The sequence below is a fragment of the Doryrhamphus excisus genome, linkage group LG15 (assembly GCF_037039965.1).
Source record: "Doryrhamphus excisus strain RoL-2023G ecotype Guam linkage group LG15, RoL_Dexc_Guam_v1.1, whole genome shotgun sequence".
NCBI classification, from domain to species: Eukaryota; Metazoa; Chordata; class Actinopteri; order Syngnathiformes; family Syngnathidae; genus Doryrhamphus; species Doryrhamphus excisus.
In genome coordinates, this window is record NC_136371.1 from 4,691,210 (window position 1) to 4,705,653 (window position 14,444).

General features: G+C 46.2%; 1 protein-coding gene across 3 annotated transcripts; it reads left to right on the forward strand.

The window, feature by feature from the left end:
• The first annotated feature begins 485 nt into the window (after positions 1 to 485).
• On the forward strand, positions 486 to 13,217 carry baz2a (bromodomain adjacent to zinc finger domain, 2A). 3 transcript variants are annotated; one of them, XM_058052140.2, is made up of 30 exons: positions 486 to 605; positions 1,776 to 1,899; positions 1,994 to 2,782; positions 3,049 to 4,728; positions 4,831 to 5,067; positions 5,132 to 5,512; positions 5,588 to 5,648; positions 5,810 to 5,918; positions 6,006 to 6,107; positions 6,188 to 6,410; positions 6,529 to 6,590; positions 7,034 to 7,099; positions 7,172 to 7,558; positions 7,633 to 7,887; positions 8,006 to 8,220; positions 8,314 to 8,388; positions 8,473 to 8,644; positions 8,718 to 8,780; positions 8,852 to 8,996; positions 9,079 to 9,689; positions 9,763 to 10,075; positions 10,145 to 10,300; positions 10,384 to 10,544; positions 10,632 to 10,697; positions 10,780 to 11,063; positions 11,166 to 11,301; positions 11,373 to 11,519; positions 11,603 to 11,847; positions 11,928 to 12,071; positions 12,148 to 13,217. In XM_058052140.2, the coding sequence occupies exons 2-30, from the start codon at positions 1,776 to 1,778 to the stop codon at positions 12,305 to 12,307; spliced, it is 7,569 nt and encodes a 2,522-aa protein (XP_057908123.2). In that variant the 5' UTR covers positions 486 to 605; the 3' UTR covers positions 12,308 to 13,217. The 3 variants fall into 3 exon arrangements, with proteins under 3 accessions (XP_057908123.2, XP_057908122.2, XP_057908124.2); XM_058052139.2 differs by having other exon boundaries at positions 511 to 714; XM_058052141.2 differs by lacking the exon at positions 486 to 605 and adding an exon at positions 841 to 864.
• The last annotated feature ends 1,227 nt before the right edge of the window (positions 13,218 to 14,444 follow it).

The window sequence follows — 14,444 nt, forward strand, 5'->3', positions numbered from 1 at the left end:
GGCACATGTAGTTTAGAGGCATTATCTAATATTGCTAAACGTTTATAAAAGGGGACAGACGTTATTTTTCTTTAAGCCAGCGCTTGGACCCAGAAACGTCGAGGCTCTTATGAACTGTACTTCCTTTTTATGGTTCGATTTCGTTTCTACAATCCAGCTCGGCTAAATGCAGTTAGCGTTTCCATTCCGAAATGCTTGGGAATAAAAGTGACTATTTGATAGTTTAGTGTCCATGGTAAGTACAACCAAACGACAATTGCGGTTAGTTATTGATAATCTACTTTTTAAAACTTGTTGACAAAGACATTCTCGTAAAAGTGTTGATTAATGTTTGGTTATTAAACGTATTGAAAATGACGGGGCGATTTGTACTACTTTGAGAAATTATAGTCACTAGTAGTGACGATAAAATATTAGCTTATTGACTTATGTGTTCCGGCAGTTAAAACCCATTATGGTATTTTACTTTGAAGAACAGTCTTCATTTGACCGGATGTGCGTGGCTATTGTGGAGAAGCTCACACCTCTTCTGTGTTCGTCCTCCTGTGTGTGATCATGGCTGCAATGCACTGCATCAGCCATGTTTGCTAATTTAAAACCCAAAGGTTAGGGAAGAGTTGTTTATTATTTATCGCGTGCCATCGCTGCTCCGATTTTTCCACCGAGGCGAAGGCTGTGGAGACACCTGTGCCTTCAAGATAAGCGGAATGAAAGGTTTGGTAGTTCTCAGTTGAAATTATCAAAGTTCAGTCGGCGCAGAGTGGGGAAGGATGATGCTCTACAAAAAAAATCGCCTGTTTGCGTACAGCGTAAACAATGTTAACTTCATCTGGCTGCTAGCTAACGTTAGCCAACGAACAAAAGGTAGCACGCATCCTTGCTGTTAACTGGGCGAGCTGTGTGTCGTTAGCCTTTAATAACACACCATGTGACATGCTTACATTAGTTATATCAATTACTGCTGGTCATTGTGGATAGCAAAGCACAGCGTGGTTGCGATGCTTCATGCCGGGCTGTTTGCTAGCATCGCAGCTCTGATGGCTCTGAATGATGCTATCGGTTAGCTTATTTGTTAGCAAGCATTGAGTCGCTAGTTTCCATTGTGACGATTTAGCATAATAACCTTGGAGTTGTTATGGGTATATTTTGCCTCGGGCGTGAATGGAAACATGACACCCGTTTTCTTAGCAACTTGAACTTGTATTTTTGATATATGAAAACGGGCAAGCATCGCTCTGGTGTGAATTGTTTTTGTTAGAATTGAGCTAGCGCCACTTGGCTAACGCGGCGCTTGTAATGGCCTCGTTGAATTTGGAAATCAAGTATTTAGAGGGGTTACTTTAATGTTGCGAAAAAGGCGAATTGTGTAAGTATATATATATAAATCGGGCCTTTGAGTTTACGTAGCAGTGCGGACCCTTCAATTGACCTAAGCAATGTGTTGTGTTTGTATTTATATTCGAGGCTGTGTACGTGTTTAGCAAACCTCATCAGCCCTAATGATGGACCTTTTTTAGTCCACCGTTCGCTGGGCCTCGCTGGCATCTTCATCGCTGCGACATTTTGACGCTCGCTGTTGGAGCAAAATGGTGCTGACAACCGGCGGCACTTTACAAGTTTATTACTAAATACATTGAAATTATATCACATGAGAAATACATACAAACGAGAGCTAGGCGTGCTTAGTAAGGTTCTTTTCGCTTATTGCACAATTTTCACGAAGTGTTAAGGGCTAACTTGTGATTATTGTACGTGTCAATGTTTGTTTTTAATAGATGGAGGCGAATAATCATTTCAACTATGGCACCCATTCCTCAGCAAACTCAGGATTGAAACTTTCCTCAGGGGATTCTCTTTATACTAATGGTTCCTCCGTGAGTTTTCCTCAGCAAGGAAAGAGTGGGTATTTTTTTTTTTTTACATTGTATCATCACTTAAATTAGTTTTTAAATCTGAAATATGTAAATGTTCATTTGCTTCTTATTGTTGACAGATATGAATGGCGAAATGAATGTGAATGGCGTCACTACTGTACTTGGGTCTAGTGCACCTGGTTCTCAACCACCTTCTGGTCCTTACCCACACATCAGCAGCCACCACCAGAGCAACATGGGCTACCTATGGGGGGGACAGCCTCAGTACAGTCTAACGTTGGCCCCTTCTCCTGGCCATGGCTTGCACCAAAAGCAACCTGCGCCGGGGACGATGCAGCCTCTGTCACAGCATCACTTCCAGGCTCATGGACAGTACCAACTCAACGGGGACATAGCACGCCCTCAGCAGCCTCCCGTGCCAGGCCCATCAAACATGACCCCTGCCGGCAGTCAGTTCTGGAACAGGAGTAGCCCGGGTCCGCAAACTGCCAGTTTCACACCCCGCAGTATGTACGGTACCTTTCAAAGTCCGTCACATTCTGGAATTTCTCCATCACCGCTCCACCAGCAGCAAGTCTCCCCTCCGTCGCAACAGCACCCCCACTCCCACCAGCGCCCCGCTCATCTCCTGCCGCAGCACCAGCAAGCGCAGCACTACGGTGTGATGCCAAACGGGATGCCCTACTACCAGCAGACGCATACGTCTCTGCCATCACCTCAGCATCCAAAGCAATTGATGCCTCCCGGTCAGATTATGCCCCCAGTGGCACAGAATTTGACACCCCCACATGACACAGAGGGGGCACCCTCTGGAGCAATGACGTCCTCGTCGACCGTGCAGGACAGCAGCTCTCTCAGGAGTGGGGAGAAGACATCCCACGCTAGCAACGTCTCTTCTTCCATGCAAGGTGACCACTAAAACACAGCTAGTTTAGTTTTTCTCCTCTGCCATTGTATCGCTAAACTACCTAGCATGGCATTCTTGCTGTTTTATCATTTCAAGAAAAATGTCTAACTTAATTTGGAACTAAGTTGTTTGGCTTTAGTGTCATTCTTGTGAGCTGTACTTCACCAACAGGGACCACTGTTGGAGCAAGAGTGCTTTGACTGATGTTCCAGTTTTATTATTGTGCCACCATCTTTCTCTCTGATTCAATGTTGTATTTTCCCTCAGGGCATACAAGGGAGGAAAACAAGGAGGCAAACACATCCCGCATTCACACGGAGGAGACACCCGTTACTCAAAAGTCACCCAGCTCTTCTTCGGCTTACATCAGACATACAAGCGATCATCACAGCTCTGAAAAGCCAACAGCTCAGCAGCCAGAAGATGTCAGACGACCTGCAGCGAGCACACCTCCTCGGACGACGCACCCGACATCTTTAACTTCCTCGATGGCTTCTCCGAATAAGGTCTTAACACCTTCTCAAGTGTCTCGAGCGCCAGCTGTTGACTCTCCTACTTCTTCCCCGGCGTCCACTATTGGTGCGTACCCTGATGTTAAAACTACTCCGCCCCAGACATCATCAGCCCCTCCTCCCATCCATTCCTCAGCCCTGATGGGGCACAACCTGAAATCTCTATCTCCGGCTGCGACAGAGATGATGCTTCCTGGATCTAAACATCTGCCGGCGGGGGCCTCTTCCTCCTCTCCTGCCACCCAGACCTCATCCGAGTCTCAGATGCAACATTCAGTTTCTGGATCACCTACAGCGATCTTGGCACCTGCCATTGTCTCCACATCTTCTTACTCTGCGTCTACACCCATCTTGTCTCTTCAACAAATGGTTCAAGGCTCCACACTTCCCCTGATTCCTGCTCTAAAATCAAACTCATCAATTTGTGATGCGTCAGGCGGTGTTCATTCTTCAATAGTATCACCACCTGGAAGGTTGTCTCCTGACGTGTTATCTGCCGGTAATAAACCCGCACCCGTGCCCCAGCATGACTCCGTGCACACTGCTCTAGGGGTTGGCGCTGGTGGCACCATTGCCTCCGCAGCATTATCTCCACCACGGGGGCACGATTCACCCTCCTCATCTGCCCACGAGAGCACCTCAGCTAGACATCTCTCTGCCCTACCTCTACTAACCACTCAAGCCTCCAGGACTGCGCCTGTTTCTGTCCCTCCTGCCTTGGCGACTGTGCATCCTGCATCATCTTCTGAAGTGGTCCGCAGGTCCGACTCTGGGGAGCATCCTGCCATGTTCATTCCTGTCAGTGTACTTAATCAGCTGCCAGAGAAGCTTTGTCACGGCAACACGACGAAAGCCTTAGCACATGAAAAAGGCACAAAGGCAGAAGAGCGTCCCCCTCACCTTGAGGCGCACAAAGACACCGACCCTCACAAATCATCTGATCTTCCAGGGCAACCTTTGCAGACCGAGCGGCAGTCCAGCAATATGCAGCGGGAGCCCGTGTCCACCGGAATAATAGTCGGCGACGTACTAAAGGCAGAGCAAGCTCATTGTCCCAGCGCCGAACGGCAGACAGTTGAAACAAGTTCTGAACACTCCTCACACACCGCCTCCCATTATGGCAGCAACTCGGCTAGCAGCGCGCTGACAAGAATCCATATGAGCTCCTTCTTGGATATGTCCAGCAACAGCTCGCGTATACATGGCTCGAGCAGCCTGGGCAACGACACTTCTAGGTTTGCTAGCACTTCACATACCGATGAAGAACAATCTTCTGTGTACGACACAACTAGAGACGGCAGCTCCTTTGTCGATTACTCCAGAGATCACACAATGGACTCCACCCGTGACCTGGAGATGTCCGGGTCGGGGCAATCCTTGTTGGCGTCTTCCTTAAACAGTACTGCATTTGGGGCATCCCATCTATGTTATGAAGGTACTTTATGGAATTATAAAGTCAAAGAAACATAACTCGTAAGTTCTCTCGTGAATTGAAGTTGCCATAATTTCTCAATTCTGTTTCTGTATACTCCGATAGGTCATGATACATCGGACTCAGTTCGCAGAACAACCATGGCAATCGAGACCATGACTTCACCGAGTTTCAGGAAGAGCGACGAGAACTTCGCCTTCAGCACCCCGGTACAGAGCCCTGCTGTACACCCACTGCAGCCAGTCACTGATCAGGTTTTGTCAGCCACTGGAGGAGTTCTGAAAAACCCAGAAAAACCTTGGAAACCTCATTCCCCAAAAGCGTTATGGATGAGAAAATCAGGTAATAAGCCTTGTTAAGTTTTTTTAATATTTTACATTTTGACATACCTCTTCTTTTTGTTAAGATCCTGAAGAGGCCAAGAGAAAGCCCCGTGGTCGGACCCCAAAAGTGGAGAAGATCAAGGCCGAAGAAGAGGATGACAACGGTGGTGTGGTGCCCAAGGGGAGGAGGAGAAGGAGGGTCTCTCTCAAGGCAGAACCGGTCAAAGAAACACCAGACAAATGTGAACAGACCGGGCCTGTGTCTGAGGAGATGGATTCAATCACCGCCACAATCGAAGCAGTTCTCGCTAATCCCTCCGCCATCACTTCGCCTTTTGACAAACCCAAGATGAAAAGGGCCAGAAAACAGGACCAAGCTGGGAAGAATAAGAAACTACCAAAACAAGATGCTGAAACAGCTGCCAGTGATGCTGATGAAAATGAAGAGGAAATTTCCACTGCAGGTAATAAACACGCTAGAAGATACAGCTCAGTTGAAAAGCCCAATCTTGAGCTTGTGTGTTTTTTTTTTTTAACAGGTGAATCTCACAGGAGGAGAGTGGCCACAGAGCAGCAGGTCCAATTTCCTCTGATGCATGGGTAAAATACATGTTTACCGAGTCTTTTACTGTGTATTTCTCTAAATCGTTATTGCTCTTTATGTATTATGTGTATTTTACTGGCTGGCTTTTTTTCCCCATGCCCTACAATAACAGTCAAATACCTTTGACGATGATGTAATAAAGCTCTCTTGATGACAGATGGAAGAGAGAGATTCGTGTAAAGAAGTTGGATAACCGCATGAAGGGTGAAACCTGGTATTACACACCCTGTGGAAGGAGAATGAAGCAGTTCCCGGAAATTATTAAGGTAGTACTACCAAACTCAAAGGCATTTGTGATTGTTAATTATACTGGTGATGCAATGATTATATCATTGTAATTGCATTATTTTCAGTACTTGAAGAAACACCAGGACAGCGTTGTCACCAGAGAACACTTCAGCTTCAGCCCACGCATGCCCGTGGGAGACTTCTACGAAGAAAGAGAAAGTCCAGAGGTTATTAACTTTGAATAAAACAATCCTGAAAGAATATAAAAATACGGACACTTAACTCTGTTCTTTGTGATGTGTGGCAGGGTATGAAGTGGTTTCCCCTGGCGAACGAGGAGATTCCATCTATGATCATGGCCATCACTGGCAGGCGAGGTCGACCCCCGAACCCTGACAAAGAGAAACCAAGCAGGGCTTGTGGTTTGAGGACGGGGCAGGCCCGCCGGCCAGGTAGACCCCCCAAAGCCAAGATGATCGACTTCCTTAGTAAAGTTGATGCGAAGCTGTTGAAGAGGCTTGAGTCAAAGGGTAAGTGACTGTGATGATTCGGCGAGGAGTAAGGAATGTAATGGATATGTCATAAGCACAGCCATGAATCAAAACATCGCTGCTTTGACAGATACCTTTTTATATTCTGTCATTCTAGATGCACTCACGGAGGAAGAAAAGGAGAAAATGTCCAAAATCAAGAAGAAGATGAAGAGGAAGGTTTGTACTTTTTAAAATGTAATATGTTAATCATACGGGGCGGCACGGCGGTCGAGTGGTTAGCGCGCAGACCTCACAGCTAGGAGACCAGGGTTCAATTCCACCCTCTGCCATCTCTGTGTGGAGTTTGCATGTTCTCCCCGTGCATGCGTGGGTTTTCTCCGGGTACTCCGGTTTCCTCCCACATTCCAAAAACATGCTAGGTTAATTGGTGACTCCAAATTGTCCATAGGTATGAATGTGAGTGTGAATGGTTGTTTGTCTATATGTGCCCTGTGATTGGCTGGTCCAGGGTGTACCCCGCCTCTCGCCCAAAGACAGCTGGGATAGGCTCCAGCACCCCCCGCAACCCTCGTGAGGAAAAGCGGTAGAAAATGAATGAATGAATATTAATCATAAACATGTTAATCTGATGTTTTGGTGTCATGTCTCCTGATTTTTAGGCCAGAATGAAGAGAATAGCGGATGTAAAGATGAAAAAAATAAGAGAAGAAAAAAAGAGAGCTAAGGTATTGCATGATCATCAACATATATTATTATATTATCACTGCATACTCACCATCGCCTGTTTCCTGCAACAGCAAGAGACCCAGACTTTGCAGATGAAAGCTGGACCCCAAGACCTGTCAGACCCACAGCTCACAGAGTCGGCGCCGCAGTCTGTTGCTGAGACCAGGAAGCCAGGTCGACGAAGGTCAGTCAAGGTTGAAGCACCTCCTCCAATACAGCAGACCGACGAAGAGAGAATAGCCCAGGGCAAGAGAGTACTGAGTGCTCGCAGTAAAGCCAAAGCTCTGGCCAAGGCCCAGGCCGAGGCCGAGGCAGCGGCTCGGGCCGCTCTTGCAGCGAAAAGAAGTGCGGAGAGGAGAGCGCAGACTCAGAGGCGACTGGAGGAACGCAAGAGACATCAGCTCATAGCAGAAGAGTTGAGGAAACCCACGGAAGACATGTGTCTCACTGACCACAAAGTGAGTTTTTTACTTTTATTTAAAAGATTTGGGGAAAAAAAGATTCAGAAACTAATGTGCTGCCTTTTTTGTAGCCGCTCCCCGAGCTGTCCCGTGTACCTGGTGTGGTTCTCTCTGGCACAGCCTTCGCTCACTGCCTGGCTGTGGTCGAGTTTCTTCATGGCTACGGGAAACTGATTGGTCTCAATGTACCCAAGGACATCCCCAGTCTTGCTACCTTGCAGGAGGGTCTTCTAGGCTTGGGCGAAAGCCAGGGGGAGGTTCAAGATCTGCTCATAAAGCTGATGGGGGCTGCACTCCATGATCCAGGCCTGCCATCATATTATCAAGTGGGTGATATATATATATATATATAATTCTGGCCATTGTCTCTTGTCAATACATTATGAATTCTACAGTTAATAAGATCTTTTTTTTTTTTTTTTTTTTTTTGCCGTGAACCATCAGTCAGTAAAGATTCTTGGTGATAAGCTGGTAGAGCTCCAGCTGACGCGCAGCACAGTTTCTGAGGTTCTCCGCATCTTTTTGGAGTCTCATGGCTATGAGACGGAGGTGTGCAACACGCTGAGGACCAAAACCTTTCACGTCTTGTCACCTGAAACCAAGGCAGCTGTGTTGGGTTTCGTGGTGGAGGAGCTCAACGGAAGCAACATTGTGACCAGGTTTGAACAAGAGCTTTTCCTTTTCATCAATTTGTATTTTGGCAACCAATGGTTCTTTCTTCTTCATTGTTTTTTTTTTTTTTAACATTTCAGTGACATTGACAACACACTGGAAAACATGTCAAACTACAGGAAGAACAAGTGGATTATTGAGGGCAAACTGCGCAAGTAAGATGCATATTTTTTACAATTTGGATTAAGGAATGTTGTAGAAATGTTTTCTTGAGATTTTTTTTTTAAACTTTCTCACAGACTAAAGGCTGCACTGGCTCGTCGCACTGGACGCTCTGAAGAACAACTGTGTTTAGAGGAACGACGACGAAGTGCCCGGGTGGCTGAAGAGGATAGCCTCATTCTGGAAGACAGTGTTGTCTCAGAGAGAACCAGTCGTCGTGGCCGTAAAGACGACTCTAAACTCTGTGATGTATGTATCTGCTTTTAACTACATGAATTAGAAGTAAAAATTCTTTAGTTTAAGCTTTTGGTACCTTCTGCAGAGTGAAAGCCCTACCAATGCCAGCATTCCCGAGCTTGAAAGGCAGATAGACAAGCTAACTAAGGTAAGACATGCTCTTCTGACACGCTTTGTTGCATTCGGTGAAATAATCTTCTAACTTTTGGCCATCTTCAGCGGCAAGCGTTCTTCCGGAAAAAGCTACTTCAGTCATCTTATTCCATGCGGTCTGTAATGTTGGGGCAGGACCGGTACAGACGAAGATACTTGGCTCTCCCTCATCTCGGTGGAGTTCTAGTTGAGGGTCCAGAGGAGCTTCTCAGTGAGTCTGAATAAATGTTTTAATCTACTTTAAAAAATTGTTACTTGTTAATTTTTTACAATATTTTTTTGTTTTGTTACAGCTTCAGGAGACGTGGTTATAGCAGAAGTGCCGGTCACTTTGCTTAAAAAAGAGTCCAAAATGGAAGAGATGCCTATCAAAACAGAAGACACTCCAATGGCTACCACTCCTCCTTATACGCTGCCTTCCTCACCTTCCTCTGCTACCCCTCAAGGCCAAGCATCATCCCCAGAGGAAGACCCCCTCCCTGGCACAGCATCCCTCATGAGCAGCCAAAGAGGACGAGGACGGCCACGAAAAATCAAACCTGAAGTGGAGCTCCACCTCCGCACTGCAAAAATCCGCCGCCAACGACGAAGTAGCGTCAGGTCAGTGGGTGAGGAGAGGCCGGGGTCTCCGGTTAGCGCCTGTACTCAAGATCTTTCGCAGACGGCGTTCCTGAATTGGCTCAGCCAATCCAGGCATGCAGTGCCCAGTGACAGTTACTCGACTGAGCCTCTAGAGGGCAGTCAACCACAAGAGACTGTGCAGGATGACGAAGAGAAGCAAGGCCAGTTGTTCACCCTGCTGCCAGAACAACCTTGTGATGACAACTGCCTGCCCTCCTCTCCGCCTAAGTCCCCCTCACAGGCGCAGAGTACACCACCCCCAACTTCCGCTCCACTCATGCAGGTTTGATGTTTAAGAATTTCTAATAATGCAACTGATAACTGTACTATAGTCAAAATGTCTACCCATTCCTCAGGTGGATCCCCCCTTTACTTCTGTCGGTGAAGCTCCTGCTGACCCAGAGAGGGAGAGTGCTGCAGAGGAAGTACCCTCAACAACATCAACCGTTCTCGATTGTAAGCCTCCAACCCTTTGTGCCGCAAATCGAGCGCCGACCACCCCCACCAGACCAGGCCGCAGGCGGAGGAGAGGCAGCAGAGGGAGTAGCCCCGCCCGAAGGGGGCCACGTGGGGCCGCAGCCAAGCGCAGAGGTCGCCCTGCCACTTTGTCCTTCCAAGACCTCGAGAAGCAATACTTCACTCAGCTGGTTGTCAAGCCTATCCCAGCATGTAAGTAGCTCACACTTGAAACCCCGTTAAACATGGTCATTTATTCATAATACTTGATTTATTTTGCAGCCATGGTGCGTGGCTGGTGGTGGATCAAGGATCCAGAAGAGCTATTCAGCACTCTGCAAGCTCTCCATCCACGGGGCGTCAGAGAAAAAATACTTCATAAACACCTGGCCAAACACATGGAGAGCCTAAGGGAGCTGTGCACCAAATCCATTAACGGTGAGCAAAAAGACGATAAAACTGTTTAAAAGTGTCTGTGACTGTTATTGTACTGTAATTCCATAAATGTTCTCTCCTGTTAGATCCTATGTTTGAGCTGAAGGAGGAGAAGAAGGAGGTGCTGTTAGAGGCTCTGCAGCAGCCTTGGCAGGTCCAGGAAAAAGCAATGGAGACGGATATAAACGCCCTTCAGTGGGTGGAGGACTTGGAGCAGCGAGTCGTGGCTTCTGATCTTCATCTGAAGGTAAGATACCTGGAAGGAATACACGCAATTCAAAGATACCAAAGTAACACAAAAATAATTATTTTTGTTGTTTTGGTTCTTTTTAAGGCTCCTCCTCAGAATATAGGCAATGATGGCGAGTGTAACACTGAGGTGCCTGCAATGGACTTTCAGGTATTAAAATCAGATTTCCTTATTTTGTACAGCAACACAACACAAATGTGGCCAACATGGAATCATTCTCCTGTCATTTAAGGCCTACACAATCCCAGAGCAAGACTCCACGCGCGAGGACCTCCAATACTACGAACACGACGCTGACCCGCGTGATGACTGGATCGTACGAACCAAGAAGGAGTGGTCCGGTCTGCCTCGCATCGCCACCCACCCACTCGACTTGGCTGTGCTGCGCCTCGCCAATCTTGAGCGGAACATTGAAAGGCGTTACCTGAAGGAGCCGCTCTGGAACCCAGCTGAGGTGATGCGCCTCGCTCCTCTCACGCCAACCCCTGGAGAAGAACAACCCATGGATGTCATCAGGTTGGGGAGGACAGCCTTCATGCACACAACACAACACAGGAGATCTTATTTGTTGGTCTGATGTTACATTTTGATATGCTGCTGCTTCTCTGCGTGTTCCAGTCTAGAAAGTGAGATCACCTCGAGGCTCAGAACATGGAGGCAGGCTCTAGATCGCTGTCGCAGTGCCCCCCAGCTGTGTCTGTGTTTGCTGCAGCTGGAGAAAGCCATTGCTTGGGAGAGATCCGTGACTAAAGTGGTAAGAAGGTTGACCATAATTCAACTGCTTCTCCGTTCTTTCCAATTTGACCCATAACTCTTTTCTTGTAGACATGCCAGGTGTGCAGGAAAGGCGACAACGATGAGTGTCTGCTGCTCTGCGATGGCTGCGATCGGGGCTGCCACATGTACTGCCTGAGGCCCAAGATCACCCAGGTGCCTGAAGGGGACTGGTTTTGTCCAACCTGTGTTGCCAAGGTCAGAACTCGAGATGTCATTTGGAGTAGTTTATTTCCCAGCAGATTGTCAGGGTTGCTCATGTAATTTTTCCATCTTTTCAGAACGAAAGCCAGTCAACGCCCTCCAAAAAGAGGACCAGGATGAAAAAGAAGCGATATGAAGAAAACAGCTCAGATGACGACTCAACACCACGGCGAAGCTCAGGCATGGCAACGCGGCACAAGGAGGCAGCGGTGGTTGCAGTGGCGACCGCAGGCTCTTTGTCCACGCGTAACTCGGCGGAAGGAGGGGCCGCCAAACGACGTCGCATGACCACCCGTAACCAGCCAGACCTCACCTTCTGCGAGTCAGTCCTCACCTGACCTTTTTTTTTTTTTTAATGGTCCTCTGGTGTGTGTGCTTGGTAATCATTCGATTTCCTACTAGGATCATCCTAATGGAGATGGAGGCTCATGCAGATGCATGGCCATTCCTTGAGCCCGTTAATCCACGACTGGTGCCAGGGTACCGCCGTATTGTCAAGAACCCCATGGACTTCCTCACCATGAGAGAGAGGCTACTGCAGGGAGGGTAAAGCTAGCTCATCCGCAGGTCTGTTAGTATGTCACACTTCCTGTTTAACGTCCGTCATGATTGTGTCCCCCAGATATTGCAGCTGCGAGGAGTTTGCCGCAGATGCTCAGCTCGTCTTCAACAACTGCGAGCTGTTCAATGAGGACACGTCAGAGGTGGGGATGGCGGGACACTCCATGAGGCGCTTCTTTGAGAGCCGCTGGGCCGAGTTCTACTCGAACAAGGACAAATAGAAGCCAACGACATTCCCGCTGGTGGTAGAAATGCTGATTTATTGGTGCTTTCACCAACCCTGTGTTACTGCAAAGACTGGAGGCTCCTCCGGCTGTGTCATTCTCACCTTCCTTACCTTTTAAAGGTACATCTGTATAGAGTTGGGTGTCTCTTTTCTCCACCGGCCTTCTTCTTTAAGGCCTGCAACTGAACTAACTTGAACTTGTACTCATTCCCAAGCACCATCCCTTTATTCCTTTTGAGTCCCTCACCTCATCTCCTGTTTGTGCCACACCCTTTTTCACAAGCCCCAAGTCGTAGCAAGCATTGTGGCGATGACACAGTCTCAGGCCCTTTTTACTTTTAACTCTTTTCATCACTTTTTTTTTTTTTTTTTCAGCTGAGCGACTGCATATTGGACCTGCTTTAGCAAGCCACAACTAACATTGGATTAACTCACTGAAAAAAAAAAAAAACTTGTTCATTTCTTACCTATTCAACAGAAATGTAATACCTTATGCCGAAACTTTTTTTTTTGGTCAATATATTTGTATTATATATTATATATAAATATATATAAAGATGACAATAGCTGGGATTATTTAATAGAAATAGCTTGTAGTGATTGTACAGATGACCTCATAGGCTTGTCAAGAAAATTTATTTAAAAAAAAAAACAAAAAACGGCCAGTTCGACTAAAGATATCGCTTCTTGGGTAGACTTTGTATAACCTCCACTTTAGTCTTGCACGCACACACACACACTTAATGCTGCTGCTGTGTGAACACGAGGATACTTGATGTCAGTGTTTCACTGTAGCGTGAAAGAAGCAGCAATAAGTCAATTGTACACAGATTTGTATATAACTCTGCACCAGTTGGGTTATCTGTTTTAGAGACGACGCTGAACGCTTGTGACACTGTGTGTGTGTAAAATATGCCTGTGATAAAAGACTTGAGACTTTTCTTTGACGACATCTAACGTGTACTGTAAAGGAATTGCAAATGAGTTGGAAGCACTGGCTACATTCCCACCTAGTTACATTCCTTTTTTTTTCTCCCTATCACTTTTTTGTGCTGTACATGGGCCAGTAGTATATGATGATGATGATGATAAACGGTGGCTTGTTGAGCCTGTGTGACATTAACAGGACCACACCGACCGCAGTCCAGCTTTTATTTAAACTTGTTTCTTACACTGACCTCAAATCAGTTGGTAGAAAAATATACAGTACATTGTACCTTATTACATGTAATGGTTTTTAAACAAGGAAAAAAAAAACGACCAGAAAACCAAATGTGGTGTTATGTGAATTTTTAATAATGTACAGTTTTGGTGACTTCAAATTTTGTTCCTTTATATTTTTAGGACCAATTCATTTTTAAAGAGGTATTACAAGATTCAGTTGTATTAAGGTGATGTAACACGTGTGCATCTGTAGAATGTACTGTTGAGTTGAATAAAAAACACATCTAGTAGTAGCTTCTTTGTGTTATTTAAATGTTAATACAGCTTTATAAGTAGTTTCTTTGTGTTATTTAAATGTTAATACGTCTTTATAACTAGTGCATACAAGATTAGGGATCTCGGACTTTCGACTGCTTGGGAACTTGTCACATCCAAAATGGCGGCGACATCAACGTATGATTTAAGCGTCCAATGTGGCGTCAAAAAGTACATTATTGGCAGGTTCAAACCGTGGTAATTTCACATGAGTACCAAATGGGGCAGTTTCTCACCAACTCCAGCAGATGGCACCGTGGTAATAAGAGCTTTTTACTTTTTTCCAACGAATTACCGTAGCGATTCAGTCAATAGTGAACTAGCTTAATGTGTATGAATACAATTTTGTGTCATAGCTTTTCCAAATGTATCTCCTGTATGACTCTCCTGTTGGTTACAAAGGACAAAAAGAAGCCCAGAAATAAGTTATAAAAAATGAAACTTTCTCAAAATTCAATTGTTAATTACAAAAGGAATCCACCGTGAGAGTGTGTTAAACCTAGCTAAAATGTCACATGACGTCACACCTGCTTCAAACCGTATATTTTTCCTAAAACAACAATGATGTGAAGTGTTTGCAGATCTTGGAGCACCTTCCTGGAGGCTCCTGTCGGAGGCACATGCTTCTCGGGAGGCGCTGCCATCACTTCCAG